Source organism: Eublepharis macularius, chromosome 2, assembly GCF_028583425.1.
Source record: "Eublepharis macularius isolate TG4126 chromosome 2, MPM_Emac_v1.0, whole genome shotgun sequence".
Lineage (NCBI taxonomy): Eukaryota > Metazoa > Chordata > Lepidosauria > Squamata > Eublepharidae > Eublepharis > Eublepharis macularius.
In genome coordinates, this window is record NC_072791.1 from 95534543 (window position 1) to 95552594 (window position 18052).

An 18052-nucleotide genomic window follows, 5' to 3' on the forward strand; every position below is an offset into this window, starting at 1 on the left:
GTCGAAACAAAATTGTCCCACCATGTCATGAGTCAGCCTCATCCTCGACTGGCCATCTTACCTCTTGCCCCAGAGTCCTCCTCAGAGGACGAGCAGGAAGACCCAGAAGGGGCTACTCTAGAGCCAGAGCCAGCCGTGAAAGCTGCTGCTCCGGAGGAAACTCAGCAGGAGCAGCCAGAAACCTCTGCAGAGGCTTTTGGAGACAAAGACTCTCCCAGAGCAAAAGAGAAACCTGAGCTCCCTGGGCCACCTAAGAAGAGGAAAAATAAAGCAAAGGCAGCTCTGTGGGAGAGGAGGAAAAGTGCTCATTTGCAGGCACAGCACCGGCTGGGGCTATCAGGCAAAGAGACAACACCTGCTCCTCGTTAGGACAGTATAAGAGAGAGAAGCTGAAGAAGCCAAGTGTGGAAACAATTCAGCTCGCCACTCCCTGTGACCGGAGCTCTGCGCCTGGAAGCTCCTGACCTGACCTGACCTGACCTGACCTGACCTGACCTGACCTGACCTGACCTGACCTGGCCTTGCCTTGCCTTGCCTTGCCTTGTGCCCTGCTCTGCTTCTTGATTGATTGGACTCTGACCTCGGCCTGCCTTCTGACTTCCCTCCTGCCTGCTCCTCTCTCTGACTAATGTATTGGCCTGACTTCTGGACTCTCGTTTGCTGGCTCCGTAGCTACCGACTTCCTGGCAACTAACCTTGGGACCATCTGCAGTACCAGTGAGCCACCTGCCTGTTGTAGCCAGCCCTGAGTGCGACACACCAATCCCTACTGCGTGGATATACCCAGTAGCAACGTGGAACAGTGATTACAGAGAGAATCCATTTTTGCCGCTGTCACCAAGTACTCATCCTGACATTCAGGTGTTCTATTTGCGATTTTTTTGGTTGCTGATAGAGTGAGCTCTCTAGGAGAACCCGCCTTCTGGCACACATTTTTTTCATGAACATAGTACAGGCATCAATTGTAGATTTCATGACAAGAAGAATCACGTGTATCACTGACAGTATAATCACTTCTTGAGCCCTCGTTTTCACAGGAAAGATCTACTTCCGACCACACTGATCAGAAAGAAAGGTGGGAAAGGTTGAGGCGGGGTGAAATGTTAGTCATCAGCAGGGCTTTTTTTTCCAGCTGGAACACGGTGGAACCGAGTTCCGGCACCTCTAGAAAATGGTCACATGGCCGGTGGCCCCACCCCCTGATCTCCAGACAGAGGGGGGTTTAGATTGCCCTCCACACCATGCGGCATGGAGGGCAATCTAAACTCCCCTCTGTCTGGAGATCAGGGGGCGGGGCCACCAGCCATGTGACCATTTTTTGCCAAGCATGATTTAAACTTTAAAAAACTCCTCCCTTGTTCCAGCTGACCCAAAGTGACGTCATTGTACGATCCTGAGTTCCACCACTGAGTTCCACCCCCTCTTTTCCCAGAAAAAAAGCCCTGGTCATCAGTAACAAATTTCCCTCCAAATGTCAACATCCAATAATCTCTCCATGATGTCGGCGGGAAGTGCTCTAACCTATCAGATCTGTTTGTTTGATGCTATGTTTATGCGTAGCAACGTTTTTCTTGGGGGAAATTTTTTTTTTAAAGGGGAAGACATTGTCGACTTCCCCTGCAAAAACCGATGATAAAATGATGTTTTTACAAGGCCAATTCTGCATGATTGACTTTGGGCAAAGAGAAATGGAATGTCAATGTGAAATGACTGTGTTGATGCAGAATTGGGGAGCAGTCAATTCGTACTACTCCACTACGGCTCGACTGCACAGAAAGTCCGATCAAAGCTGATCGTGCGGAATTGGCCTCTACCTGAGCTGATGGAGGCAATCTCAGACTGACATTGAGAACCCTGAAGTTTGTGATCCATAGGGACTTCAATGTCCATGCAAATAGTGCCTGATAGGTGCACCCCGGACGTAATTACCATAATGACAATTATGGGGCTATCACATAATATTTTGGTTCTAATGTATATAACTGGACATACACTTGATTTGGTCTTTTCTGGGGCCATGTAGATTGGTAATGAATGGATTTTTCACTTTGCCCTTGTCATAGACCAACTGTTACTTGGTGAGTTTTAGACTCTTGTACTCTTGGAACCTCTATTATCTATCTGCTGCAACCTGAACTCCACAGTTAATTCAGTTCAGTCTTGGAATTTTATCTGAGTGCATTCTGGTCCTAGTTGTGTAGATTACTTTCAGTGAGTTCTATTGAAGTGAAAAAGCTGCTAAGTATGTACCTCACTAGGAACGGAAGGCAGCATGGTATAGCCTGATCCTGTCAGATATTGGAAGTTAAGCAGGGTCGGTACTTGGATAGGAAACCACCAAAGAAGACTCTGCAAAGTCAGGCAATGGTAAACCATCTCTGATTCTCACTTGCCTTGAAAACACCTTGCTGGGGTCAGGTGCAACTTGACAGCACATTATACACATACACACATGTACCCCACCACATCTAGACTCAATCCTTGCCTTTCTTGGTTGAAGCTGGAGTGAATTGATTGAGTGAATCCAGGAGGTTATAAACGTCTCTCTGACGGAGTGGTGCTGGCTTCCTTGAAAGTGCAACTATAGTAACTAAGAAATACTTAGAAGAGCAGAAAATGCAGAAAGCTGCTACAGATAGTGACTAATAGTATCACTATCATTTGGAAAGTTTCTGGTACAACCTTATTTCAGCCATTAATTTCCTGCCTGGTTTTAAACAAGCCATCTTCTCACAACCTCAAGGCACTAAAGGGTTGTTCCTCAAGGCACTAAAGGGTTGTTATAAAGATTACTTCGATAAATGTAAGCATCAAGACTATTTTAAAGCACTATAAAATGTAAGAAATCATTTACTAAAACTTTCAGTCGTTTGGTGAAACACTCAGCTGGTAAAGGATATGGGCCTGCTTCATGTGAAATGACAGCCATGAAGTTACTTGAAATTTTATGACTCTGCTCTCTACGAAGACTGCTCAAATGTAGTAGCTTGGCATGTAAATTGGCTGTTCTGCAGGTTGTTGCTGCATCACCACAGGAACTCTTTGGAGCTTATTTTAGAAAAAACATTTATTAATATAAAGAATGGGTTTATAAAGAGCCAACATGATGTAGTGGTTACTGTTGGACTAGGGTCTGGAAGACCCAGGTTTGAATCATCACTCTATCATGGAAGCTTGCTGGAAGCTCACTGGGCCAGTCACTCAGTCTAACCTTCCCCACAGAGTTGTTTTGAGGATAAAATGGAGGATGAGAGAACTTGTAAGTCACTATAAAAAAGTAGGAGGTATAAAGAAATAAATCTTTCTAGTTTATGGTGTTACGAAATTGTTAACGGCATTGAGAAATTTCAGTGTAGATGATATTTCTATTGATTTATGTGAATCAATCTTAGGCATAGTTCACACATCAAAACTATTTTATCAGGAGTACAATGGAAATCTTTTGTACCCCATTCATTCTATTTTATTGTCAGAGGCCAGGTGAATTTGTAATTTTGTCAATATTTTATCCATGGTTAAGAATGGGATATGGAATTGTTCATTTATCCTATTATTCTCTTTCCCTCATTAGTCAGGTTTAACTGGTTTAACATTACAGCTGTCCCAACAGTAATGCTAACCAGGGTCTGATATTATTTAAAGAACATGGGTATTAAGGATGTGCATAATGGGGAAAAAAGAGCCAAAATTACACACAGAACTCACTGGTTTGGCTCAGTAAAGTATCTTCTGGAATGCTGAACCAAATCCAGGAAACTAAATTGTAATGAGCCTCTCCTGCCAAAAAGTTTGTGTGTTTTGTTTTGATCTATACCTTCTAGCAGCAGGGAGGCACTAGGCTTGCATGGCAGGGCAGAAGCTTGTTTTCCTGAACACCACCAATCAGATTCCAAGGGGAGAGAGACCTTACATTATTAATTCTTATCAGCAGGAAAGGGGAATGAGACTAATACACGTGGCATGAGTGCATTTCCCCACCCCGTAGCAACCCGAGAAATGGCATTCACTCCCTTCCTGCCAATCTGGTCCTTACAAGGGGGATCCTTCCCCTCCTTTCAGCTTTGGAAACGTTTAGAAGGGAAACTTCAATAGGCTGCAATTCAAAAGACAATTCCCTGGGAGTAAGCACTATTGAATAACATGGGACTTACATCTAAATAGACCTGTTTAGGTTTGTGCCCATAGACTTTCAGGACTCTCTCTTTTTCTGAGTCAAATGCCAAACATGTATCTACCCCCCTTTTCAAAAACAATCCTGCCTTCCCCTCAGCAAAAGGAAAATGTATGGGGAAAACATAGGTCTGTTTGGGTGGGTGAGATTTAGCCAGCCATTCTACCTTCTTGCATTTGATAGAGAAGATTGGCTGAGAGAATACCCCATTTTGCAGCAGAACACTGAGCATCAAAAAGGAAGGATTTGGAATTCACCCCTCATTTTGGGAACAAAGCACAAGGCTACAGCAGAATACAAAGGTAATAATTTATTGGCACTATAGGAAAAAAGGTGAACATGAAGCGGGCTTGTTTTTAATATTGCTGGACTATATTTGTTGGAGTGACCTCCTACTTGGGAATGTCCTGCTATTCCACCCACCAACAATCACCTTCTACAGGTCCATTTGTGTGTGTGTGTGTGTGTTATTGTGCTTGAGGAAAAACTCAATGGATCAGTAGTTAAATTAGGAAGGGGATCAACAGTTGATGCTCTTTTGGGTTAACTATGAAAACAGAGCCTTGTTTCCCCAACACCACCCTGTGAAAAGAACAGTGTGCATTTGCACATGTGCAACCAACGTATATGCAATGGACCGAAATGGAAAAAACCAAACCGATCAGTTCTGAGCCAGCACTGGCCACAAACTAGTAATGGAAAGGAATTGTTCCAGAACCCCCTGGCACCAAAATTGAAATGGAAACTTTCTTTTTGCATGCCCCTCTTGGTTATGAGTAGACTTTGGGCCAAACTACACAATACATTTTTGTAATGAGTTGGTTCCTTGGACCTGACTCACTTTTCCTACAGTGACACAACTGTGGGGAACATAGATATTAAAGGCTGCTGTCCTCCTGTATCTTTCACTTGAGCCCCAGTGGCCTTGATGGGGAGTTATTTTCATTACTCTGTGTTATAGCAGGAATGAGAAATGGTGACTCAATTCATAATGTGTGGGGTAGGGGGAGATATGGTGGTGGGAAAAGTTGGTCAGTTAAGGGGAAATAACAACAGATATATGTGGCCTGTTTCTCTTCTGGCTCTTCTTCCAGCTGATACGATGTTAGTAACTGTGACTGGATGGATAAAGCAGAGTGTACTGAAGTTGACAACTTTGAAGATGGAGGTCCTGTACCTGGCCCAAGGGTTGATAGGTTTGGGAACATGGCTCCCAGTCCTAGATTGGGCACTGCTGGCACCTATGCTGACAGTGAGGAGTCTTGGTATGGTCTTGAATGCCTCTCTTTTAAAAAAAATATATTGGATGGGTTCACAAACATACACAAAAATCATTAACATTATCTACCCCATATCAATTTCCCCATCCTTCCCCCCTTTTTCTAGTGATTCCCAGCAGTTTTCCATGCCCAACTTAATCTAAAAAGTATATCATATAGATTCTTAAAGTCTATACTGTATATCTATATTATACATACTAATCAAATCTCTTTACTCATCTTAACTATCTACACTTACTATATTACTTATCTTAATTAAAAATATAAAAATTATATAAGTATATAATAAGTACAACTAAATATACTAACTAAAAAAGATACATATATATGTGTAACATACTATTCCTTAAATACCTATTACTATAACACTGTAACTCCATACGAATCCAATAAAATCCAATAAAATATACCCCTTTTTGACCTTAAGTAAGTTTCTATCTCCCCTTTAGTTCTCCAAAGACCACAGTTTCCCCTTCATGTCCCACTTTTTCTCCACATATTTCTTGAATTTTTCCCAGCTTAATGTATATTCTAGTTCTTCTTGTTCTTTCAATTTCCTTGTTAATTTGTCCATTTCTGCCATATTCAAAACTTTCAAAATCCAATCTTCCATAGATAGTATCTCCTGAGTCTTCCACAACTGTGCATAACGCATTCTGGCTGCCGTGATCATATAAAACACCATAACTCTGTCCATTTTATCAAAATCTTCTAGGTTCATACATAATAACAGCAATTCCGGGGTTTTATTTATATTCCTTTGTAAAATATCTGACATAACTTTTACTATATCCCCCCAGAACTGCTTAGCCTTATCAAAGTCCACCACATATGATAGAATGAACCTTCATGCTGCTTACATTTCCAACATTTATCAGACATCTGGCTATTACCATTGGCCAACTTCTTCGGTGTTAAATACCATCTATACAACATTTTATATACATTTTCACGCACAGTGGTACATGCTGAAATTTTAACTACATTTTTCCACACCTTTTCCCAAGCTTCCATTGAAATTTCCCTATTACAATTTATTGCCCATTTGACCATCTGAACTTTAACAACCTCCTCCTCCGTAAACCATTTCAGTAATATCTTATATATTTTAGAAATTATTTTCTTCCCCCCCTGAAGCAAACAGTTCTCAATCTCAGAATTTTGTAATCTAAAACCATTTTTCCTTTTGTCTTTCTCATATAAGTCTTTTATCTGCATATATTGAAACCATCCATATTGGAATGGTAATTCATCACTGCCTTTAAGCAAATAATTGTTCTGCTTTATCTCAAGAATCTCTTTATATGTCAACCAGTCTTCCGCTGCATATTCTGTTCTTGGATTTACTACTTCTGCAGGGATAATCCACATTGGTATAGACTCTTCCATATATTTCTTATATTTGTTCCATACAGCAAACAAACTTCTTCTTACGTAATGATGTAAAAACATAGAGTCTGCTTTTACTTTGTCATACCATAGATATGCATGCCATCCGAATAGTTTATTGTATCCTTCCAGTGCTAATAACTTCAAATGCTTCAATGACAACCATTCCCTTAACCAGTCCAAACATACCGCATCATGATATAGTTTAAAATTTGGTAATTGTAGACCTCCTCTTTCTTTTGCATCATAAAGTACTTTCATTTTAACTCTGGGTTTTTTTCCAGCCCAAACAAAATTTAAAATCATTCTCTGCCACTTTTCAAATTGTTTACTATCCTTAACAACAGGTATTGTCTGTAATAAAAACATCATTCTTGGAAGAACATTCATCTTAATTACTGCAATATGACCTAACCATGACAAGTTCATTTTGTTCCATCTGATCATATCTTTATCTATTTGTTGCCATAACTTGTCATAATTATTCTTATACAAATCAATATTTTTCTCAGTAACTTCCACTCCCAAGTATTTGGCTTTGTTCACTACTTCACATTCCACCTTATCCATCAACTCCTTTTGTTGTTGTTTAGTCATATTTTTACGCAGAATTTTGGACTTCACCTTATTTATTACAAATCCCGCTAAATCTCCAAAGTCTTTCATTTTCTTCATCAATTTTGGCATGCACTCTATTGGATCCTCCACTATCACCATTATAACATCAGCAAAAGCTCTCACTTTATATTCAAATCCTTTTGTCTTCAGTCCTCTTATTAAATTATCTTCTCTTATTTGCCTAAGTAAAATCTCCAATACCATTACAAACAGAAGTGGGGAAAGCGGACACCCTTGTCTTGTTCCTTTCCTTATTTCCAACTTATTCGTCACATCTGAGTTGACAACTATATTTGCAGATTGGTTTTTATATATTGCCTTTATTGCTTGTATAAACTTCTCTCCCATCTGCATCTTCTCCATTGTTGCAAACATAAAATCCCAGTTCAAATTGTCAAACGCTTTCTCCGCATCCACAAAGAAAAAACCAACCTGCTTCCCTGGATTTTTATCATAATACTCAATGGCATTCAGCAACACTCGTAGGTTATTTTTTATTTGCCTTTCCGGTAAAAAGCCAGCTTGGTCTTCATCTATGAATTCCACTAACCAAGCCTTAAGTCTTTCCGCTAATATCTTTGCAAATATTTTATAGTCATTATTGGTTAGAGATATTGGTCTGTAATTCTTAACGTTACTTAAGTCTAATGTCTCCTTCGGTATCAATGTGATATTAGCCTCATTCCATGTATCTGGCATCTCAACCCCTTCCAGTATTTCATTCATTACTTTTTGCATCATTTGTTTCAGATCCTCCGCCATCACTTTATAAAATTTTGCTGTAATTCCATCTGGTCCTGGAGCTTTGCCAACTGTAGTAGCTTGTATTGCTTGTAGCACTTCCATTATTGTTATCTCAGCACTAAGCTTCTCTTTCAGCTTCTCCGGCACCTTTGGTAAATCAATCATATCAAAGTAGTCTCTTATCTTTTCATAATCCACTATTTTTTTCTGATATAGCTTGGCATAGTATTTATAGAATGCTCTCTCAATCAACGCTTGATCATATAATTCCTTCCCCTCTTCTATGATTCTGCTTATTGTCCTTTTCTCTCTCTTTTTCTTTAATTGCCACGCCAAATATCTCCCTGGTTTATTAGCTCCTTCAAATGATTTTTGCTTCATTTTCTTCAACTCCCACTCCACTTCTTTATTTTCCATAGCCCTAATTTGTTCTTGCAGTAACTTTATTTCATACAACAATTTCTTTTTACCTGGCCTCTTTTTCAGTTTTTGTTCCACTTGAATAATTTTTTCCTGGATCTCTTTTAATTTCACTTCTTTTTTCCTCTTCTCTCTACCATTTAAGTCCATTAACACACCTCTAATTACAGCTTTATAAGTGTCCCAGACCATGTGCATTTACACCCCTTTATCCACATTACACTGAATAAAAAACGTCGTTTCTTTTCTAAGCACCTCAACACATTCTGGGTCACTCAAAAGATCCTCATTAATTCTCCATCTCCGTTTCTTATGTCTCATTCCAAATCTCCACATCACAGGATTATGATCCGAGCTAACTTTCGGTAATGTATCAGTCTCTTTTGTAAACACTACCAATTCTTTAGACACCCATATCATATCTATTCTGGAAAAAGATTGATGACTAGTTGAAAAAAAGTATACTGCTTCACTTTAGGATTATATTTTCTCCAAACATCTAAATTTTCTTGTTCCTGAATTTCAAAAAAGGACTTTGGTAATTTCCCCGTCCTTACTTTACTTGTTGATGAACTTTTATCCAGTTGCAAATCTGACACTCCATTAAAATCTCCAGCTATAATTACCTGATCATAAGTCCATCGCTCCATTTGTTCTCGTAAATCTTTTAAAAATATATCCTTAGAGCCATTTGGCGCATATAGTCCAAGTACCAAAGTTTTTTTTGCATTACATGAAAATTCCACAGCCAGGTATCTTCCATTTCTATCTGACACTATTAATTTAGGTTGCAATTCTTCTTTTATATATATAACAATTCCCCTCTTTTTTTGCTTTGTTGCCGAAACAAATTGCTTTCCTAACTTTTTGTTAATTAAATATTTAACATCTTGATCCCTGATATGAGTCTCTTGTAAACAAATCAAATTACTTCTTTGGTTGTTGTGGGTTTTCCGGGCTGTATTGCCGTGGTCTTGGCATTGTAGTTCCTGACGTTTCGCCAGCAGCTGTGGCTGGCATCTTCAGAGGTGTAGCACCAAAAGATGGAGATCTCTCAGTCACTGAGAGATCTCCGTCTTTTGGTGCTACACCTCTGAAGATGCCAGCCACAGCTGCTGGCGAAACGTCAGGAACTACAATGCCAAGACCACGGCAATACAGCCCGGAAAACCCACAACAACCATCGTTCTCCGGCCATGAAAGCCTTCGACAATACATCAAATTACTTCTTTGTTTAGATAACCAATGTAACACAGCTTTTCGTTTAGAGGGTGAATTAAATCCATTAACATTCCATGAAATTAATTTATACTCCATAATTATAATCTGGATGAACTAGGAAAGTCTTTTCCATTCTCCATCAGAAATTCATCCATTGCATATTTCAATTTAATCACTTGTCTCCCTGATTGGAATTCAAAAGTCACTCCTTCTGGCAGCTCCCATCTATATCTAATTTCAGCTGCCCTCAGCTTCTGTGTCAAATCTCTATACTTTTTCCGATCCTGGAGCACTTTACGTGGTACTTCTTTCATGATTCGAATCCGAGTCCCAGCTATTTCCAGTGGAGTTTCAAAGTGTCTTCTAATAATTTCCTCCTTCATTCTCCTAGTGGTCAATTGGACAATAATATCTCTTGGTAGGTTCTTTTGTTCTGCATATTTTGAGTTGACTCTATACACGATATCCAAATGAGTCATCATTTCCTCCTCTGTTTGTCCCCAAAATTTTGCCAATATTTCAGCTACTTGTTTAAGGGCAGATCCATCCATTTTTTCCGGGACCACCCTCATACGAATTTGTCTGTCCATTGTTTTGCATTCCATCATCACCATTCTTTCGCCCATAGCCACAGTATCTGCCTGTATAGCCTCCATTTTTTTCTCCCCATCCTGCACCATCTGTTGCGTTTGCACCTTTTGTTGGGTATTCTGTAAATCTGTTTTTATTGCCTCCATCTCTTTTTTAACTTCCGTGATCTCCGACTTAATCGCTTCTTTCATTTCCGTCATTAAGTTTTGCTGTAATTGTTGTATCATCTCCCGAATCTCTTTATTTCCCTCTGTTATTTTCTTATCCAAATTCTCAATGGCAACCTGCCAGTCCTTTTCTTTTTTGGAGGCCATCGGACTTGCCTTGGGTCCCCACGAATCAGCTCTCTTTCTTAACTCCGTCTTCTTTTTAATTCAAGTCTCTATTTTTATATATCAAAATTTTTAAACGTTTGCCCTCAGTTAAAATGGCGATTGAGGCTTCCCTTACCCTTAAAATGTCAGGCGATGTCTCTCTATGATATAAAATGTCAGGCAATCTTTCTCTATGGTAATACTGTCACATCGATGGTTTTCTCTTACTTCCAAAGGTGAATCCTTTGCTTCCGTTTCCTTTCCCTTACTTCCAATGGTGGGTACTTCACTTCCTCTTCCAACTTTATTTTTCTTCCGGGTCTTCCTGGTCTTCCTGATCTCCCTCGCCGTGCTCTCTCTATCTCCTCTCCTCTACTTCCTGTCTCGCGTCCCGCCTTCTGATTCCCACGATCCGCACACCGCGTCGCTATCTCCCCAACCACAGGTATGCAAAACAATATTCTTCTTAGCTCTTTTTAACTTTTTCTCACTGTCACAACTCAAATTAAACTGCTCAGTTTTTTAGTATACTTCTTCAGCTTGGTAACTCAGTCTTTTCTTTTAAAAGTTCGGTCTTTATTCAGTAAAACAGTCCATTGGGGGAGATAGTAATCTTAACTTAGCATAAACTTCTTGGGATGTACTCACTGCTTCAAACGTCCAATTCTGTTCAATTCCGTTCCCGAGGCTTGGGGAACAACGAGCCTATGTCAATTTAATGACTCCCAAAGCTGCTGCAGAGATTTTGGCCGCCCTTCTCCGAGGAGGATCTCAAGGCTTGGGAGAAAAGCCCTTAATTCAGAGCCTCCCACCCGCCAAGACCCTTCACTCTCAGGGCTACAAGCGTTCCTGCTGGATTTCTAGCTGAAATCCGGAGGCTGTGGGCGATCTGGGTGCCCCACCAGCCCGAAAAACAGCACCTCGGTTGATCCGGAGTTCCGAATCATGTCGGTCTCGCCATTACCCCAACCAGAAGTTCAGGTCTTGAATGCCTCTCTTTCAATGAAGGCCCAGGTCACGGTGGTTGCCAGTTCTGCATTCTTCTATCTTCGTCAGATCAGGCAGCTTGTTCCCTACCTCTCAACCCGAGACATGGCTACAGTGATCCAAGCAATGGCCATCTCCAGATTAGATTAGTGTAATTTGCTCTATGCAGGGCTGCCCTTGAAACTGATCTGGAAGTTACAGCTGGTCCAGAATACAGCAGCACGTATCCTTATCAGGACTCCAGTTAGGATGCATGTTCAACCTGTTTTGTGTCAGCTGCACTGGCTTACAGTCAAGTTCTGGGTCAAGTTTAAGGTACTGACTATGACATTTAAAGCCCGTAACAAACTGTGACCAACATACTTGCGGGACTGCCTTTCGCCATTCCCTAGATGGCACTTTGGTCTGCCAACAAACACCTTCTGGTGATCCACAAGATTCCTACCCTGCCCTGACCCCAAATACTAATTTAAAAGCACAAAATAAAAGCCTGACTAATCTTACACTGTTATCCTCAGCCATAATCTCCCTGCCCAAAGGAAAATGTAACAATGCTCCTCTATTTAAACTGAGATGTCTTGCTCCCTGCCCCATCCAGTGATGTTCCAAGGGCTCTGATTGGCTGACCAGGCTCTGGGGCTTTGCTTGATGCAGAACCTCCAGGACTGGATCAGGAACCTGGAGCTAGGCAGGCCTTTAGGGATGATTGCCTTCCAAGAGTTGGAAGACTTTTTTAAAAAAGTATATTCAGTGCTTGGGAAAAACTTTTAAAGCTTCATTGCATCATTATAATGTGATGGCGAAGACCTTTTTTAAAGTATTAAGTGTTGTGAAATGCTGATAGATATCAATGTCAGAAGATAAAAAGTGGTTGATAGGTTAACAATTGAACAGAGTACCTTTTCTATTTGTAAAAATAGGTTTGTCAGGTTGAGCTTGGCAACCAGGAAGATGGTTGGGGCATGGACATGTGGGGGAGGGCTGCTTCTCAAGCATGATGATGTCACTTCCAGGGAAATTCTGGAAGTAATGTAGCTCTACGAATCACAAATTGCTGGTGATTCCTAGAGCTACCACTGTCACTTCCAGGTTTTCCTTGGAAGTGACATCTTCATGCATCAGACATCTTCATGCACCAACCTGGGAGAGCCAGTTTGGTGTAGTGGTTAAGAGAGCGGGACTCTAATCTGGAGAGCCGGGTTTGATTCCCCACTCCTCCACTTAAAGCCAGCTGGGTGACCTTGGGCTACTCGCAGTTCTCTGGAGCTCTCTCAGCCCCACCCACCTCACCGGGTGTTTTGTTGTGAGGATAATAATGGCATACTTTGTAAACCACTCTGAGTGGGCATTAAGTTGTCCTGAAGGGCGGTATATAAATTGAATGTTGTTGTTGTCGTAGTTGTCGTCATCATCATAAGATTTTTTTAAAAAACCCTTTGGGAGCTCAGGGTGTTTAACAGGAGCTCAGGGCGGGGAGTCTCTTGCCCCATGTGGGGGGACTTAACAGCCATGTTGTAATATAAAAGTTATTAATTTTGCAATAGGAAATAGAATAAATATTTTATACCTAATTTTAAAAATTGCACCATAGCTGAACTGTCAGGTGGTAGTTAGGATTTTCTTCTCTGTAGTTCATAGTTCTCAATGAAAAAGAGCAGAATATTCAACTTTGAAAACTTGTATATTTTTACAACTTTCAGTTCAAAACAATCTGCTGAATGAGTAAAATTATGACCCAATAAGGCTGAATCTCCACATCACTGGATACTGTGCTATTGTCACACTGCAACAATAATTCATAGCTGCATTGTCTTGTCCACACAGAAAAATCCAGTTGCAATGATTACTACAGTTGAACTTTAGCATAATATCCATTGGTGGGTGGGTGCAGCTGTGACAATCATCCCTAAAAATCTAAACTGCAATCCTTGTAATTCTGGCGTCATGCAAATTCAGTGATTGTCAGCCAAACACGGCCCATGGAACCCCCCTTGATGGAAGGGTGTGAGCCTGCCTCAGTTAAGAAGAGGGGGAGAGAAAACTTTTTTCCTCAGACCGCCAATCTCTTAGGCTTTACAGCTCCAGATTGGAAAACTCCTGGAGATTTGGGGGGTGGAGCCTGGAGAGGACAGGATTTAGGGAGGGGAAGGACCACAGCAAGGAATAATACCATAGACCCCACCCTCCAAAACAGCCATTTCCTCCAAGAGAACTGATCTCTATGGCCAAGAGATCAGTTGTATTTCCAGGAGCTCTCTAGCCACCACCTGGAGTCTGGATAAGAGCATCAACTTAGATTTTTTTTTTATTTTGGGTTTTAGTTAGGATACGGGACAAGATTAGGGAAGAAAATGTGTTTTAATGAAACAAACAAGCTCTTTTTTAAGGGTCCAACACTGTTATGCCTGAAAAAGGCCATCTCCTCCAGTGCCCCACCCAATAAGTCACTGGAGGCCAGGAGTAAGAAGAGTGTTAGATTTATTTCATTGTTGCAACAGCAGGAGGGAAACCAGGCTTTAGAAGCCCCCAAAATTGTTTCCCTCTGGCTCCTCCCTTGAGCAGCAGAGTTTTTATAGCATGTGTACTTAATTACAATATGATTGGTTCATAGTATAAGTCGCAGTTAGAAATTTCAGTATGCATGTCACCTTTTTAGTGCGAAGTCAGCTCATATCACATTTGTGCATGTGTGACACTACAGAATAAGCCACTGTTTTGAGTATGTTACCTTTTAAGAATTCCTTTCTGACTGAATGTATCTGACAAACAAACAATGCTATTATATCTTCTGAGACAAAGCTCTGAATTCTTGCTTTCAGTACCTGCTTTCAAACTAAACACAGTTTCTCAAAGTTACTAAGTAATTGTGAACTGCTTATAGCAAACACATAAGAAATCACTACTTGTATTAAGTCCAGGAGCATACAATTAATTTTTATTATAGGTGAACTTGGCCATGGTATCAGCATGCTTAACTTTCAGGTACAGGTTCTGTGAAAAGGAGATCTCTGTGTTAAAAAGGACAACCTTGAACCCGAGCAGTAATCCTGTCAGTTGTGGTAGTAGGTTTCTGTTGCTGAGGTAACCTAACTGGAGAAAGGAACCAAATTTCTTTTTAGTGTTTATTTGCAGTAGAGATGCCAGCCCCCCCAATGGGAGGATCCCCCAGCTTTTGTCTCCCGAATCCACTCACTTAGTCAGTGGAGGGGAAAAGAGTGGGGTGGCAGGCTGGATGCCACCAGGGTATATGGTGAAATGGTATGCATGCATGCTCTGGAGGCTCCAATGGCACACTTCTGGTTGAAAACTAGAAACTACGGGCATCTCAGTGGGGCCAAATCAACCTCAAACATAGTAGAAATGCTATTTTTAGTGCCAATTTTGCTCCACTGAGACCCTGTTGCTTCTATTTTTCAACTGGAAGTGACTTCATCCAGGCCTCTGGAGTATGCGGACAAAGAACGTGGATCAGGCCTCCATGGCTGCCAGCAATCCTCCCTGTCCCCTTTTTTTGAAGTAATTAAATAACTGAGATTCAGTTACAATTAATTGACTCCCATTGGAAAACTCTGTGGGTGAAGTTGAGAGCCAGTTTTACTTTATATATTGAAGTATTCCATACAAAATCTTTACCCTTTTAAACACCTCATTTTCTGTTAAATAAAACTTTGTTGTTTATCTCCATCTGAGTCTTGTCTCACCTTTCAAATATCTATGGAGTGGATTTTCATACTTATCTCAAAAATAAGCATAACTTATTTTATACTAGTACGGTCCCAAATAAGAAACCTATAGGGAACATATAGTTTAAATGCTACCAACTCTTTAGTCTAAGGTTGCGTCTCCCTTTTACCTGTATGTGGGTGGTTGAGGTTTAAAAAACAGATAAGGAGAGGCCAGAGTATGGGAATGGGCCTTTTGAGAAAAAGATTCCTGCAGTTGTCCAAGAGCCCTCCCGCTCTTCTCTTCCCCCATAGCCAATATAGCAACCTAAGTCTGTAACTAGTTATAAGTAAGACTTGACCAGGATGGCTCAGGTGAGACTGATTTTGTTTGTCAGAACTAAGCAGGGCCCTGTTTAGTATTTAGATGGGAGACCACCAAGGAAGACCAGGGTCAGTACACAGAGGCAGGCAATGGCAAACCACCTCTGAATGTCTCTTACCTTGAAAACCCTATGGGGTTGCCATGGCACTTTTACACAGCTGTTGTGTGGAATGAGACTATCTTGGTTTAATCACTGAAAGATTGTTCAGGGTAGCTGCTATCATAGTCAGAAAATATTAATATATCTTTTTCAAGATTTAATACATTGAAATATGTATTACCTACTATAGGGTTTTTATTCTCTGTCATCTATTCTGAGTGTTGTCCTATTCAGACTAAGTGTCCAGAAATTGTTTGTAAGCATCTGTGTTTCTCTGGATCAGCAGAAGTAGTCTAGCAAATGTCACTGGGGGCTTTGGCTACTAGCATGCCCTCCACATTGTGATAGTGGCCCTGTTTACAAGTTACAGTGAACACACATGCAATCTGTGTACAGCATACATTAGATTTTCCTTTATATGTTTGTTGAATAATTTTCATGTTACATTCAATACATGTGCAGCTGAACATGTGGTTTAAACCCCACCTTTATCCAGATACTTGTTCCCCGTTTCCTTTATAAAGTGAAAGCATTTTGGCACTTTCTTACAGATACATGTACGTACAGGCTAGATGTACATGTGTTCACTGTAACATACGAACATGAGTAATGAGTGGGGGTAGAAGGGGTGGTGGTGGTGGATTGTTTCGGTCTGGTTTTGGCCTGTAACTCTAGTTTTGGCCTCTTCTTTGTGTTTTCTGAAAGATTTCCAATATGAAAAGGAATGTCCTCTGAATATTTACATTATAAGAGTATTGAGAGTCTCTTGTGGCACACTTGCTTATAAATATTACACAATCAGACATTTGCTTTTTTTCCCCAGCCCAAATTAATATTAGTAAATTTTAGGACCATAGTACTAATTGCCATATAACCAGGGTGTAAATGACTCCAATTTATAAAGTGAGAATGCATGGTTACTTTTGTAGAAATAGAAAATTATTCAACATACTCTGTCTTCATTTTGAACAGAAACTCGAGCAGATAGAACAAAGAAATTGTTTAGACACTATACTGTTGGATCATATGACAGCCTTGATGCTTCAAGGTAAGATGCCTTTCTTTTATTTAGCAATGTTATGATCACTTTTTTTTGTACTTAAAAATAAACCTTTTCAAAACTTAGAAAGCTGTGAAAACTTTAATTCCTACTTGGATTAAGACCACTCCAGGTATGGCCTATGTATTTTTAGCCATGGTACTCTTAAGATAGAGGGCAGTCTTTCCAAAATAAAAATAAATGATTTATCATTCTAGCTATAAATGTTGTTTCTTACTGTATAAGGCCTCTAATGGATAGCCTTGTGGGATACCAGGCTATTTCTGGGGATAATGTTTATGGGATCTCGCTGCTGGTTTCTTATCCATGAAAGCTTGGCAAGTTAATCAAATAACTCCTCTGCAGGGGCTGCAAAACTATTCTCTGTTTCTCTCCCAACTTCCCCTCTTTTTTGTTTCTTTTTTCTGTCAATACCCTTTTCTACTTACTGTCTTTGTATCTTGCATCTGAATGCCACTTGAAAACATCTGATCCAATGCAGCCTAATACGCCCATTTTGCTGGCATCCCATTGATCTCTGACAGAAGGGCCTCATTGCTCTGTTCCTGCCATTTCCCATCTGTATTTTAGGGTTGTTGCAACTACACAACAAAAGCAAAAGAAAATGATTGAAATGCTGTAACTTTAATGATTTACAGTGACTTTAAGGGACTTAGAAGGGTATGTCTCTACTTAGGATTGCATGGTTAGACACGTAATTGTGTAACAAATTTAAAGTGAATTATGCCATTTTGATAAACTGTGATACATATGAAGTTATAACAGTGCAATTCAGTGTGTGGATCTTGTTGCTTAAACTAAATGGAACTGTATAAAGCATTTGTAGCATCAGTGTGTTTCAACAGCAACATTTTGCACATAACTGTGCAAACTTTTAAAGATAGTTTATTCCAAAGCAGGCTGAAAAATTAGGGAAGGATTTCAGACACTGGACAACAAAAAAGGGGACAACAAAAAAGTAGAAGTCATTCTGTGTTAAATGCTAGGTTGTATTTACTGGTGGGAATTAATATCAAATATACATCAACATGAGAAGTATTTTCTGTGTGGTGTTAAGAGTTTGGCAAACTGTGGAAAAATCCCTAAAGCTATCTGTAATCACAATAACAG

The 18052-nt window shown here is 40.2% G+C and overlaps 1 protein-coding gene across 3 annotated transcripts in view; it reads left to right on the forward strand.

The window, feature by feature from the left end:
* Positions 1–18052, forward strand: part of SHANK2 (SH3 and multiple ankyrin repeat domains 2) — an 829172-nt gene that overhangs the window by 463911 nt on the left and 347209 nt on the right. For all 3 annotated transcript variants that reach the window (XM_054971067.1, XM_054971065.1, XM_054971068.1), the window contains one exon: positions 16855–16930. In XM_054971067.1, the coding sequence (XP_054827042.1) occupies positions 16855–16930 (76 nt within the window). The remainder of the gene's footprint in view (positions 1–16854; positions 16931–18052) is intronic.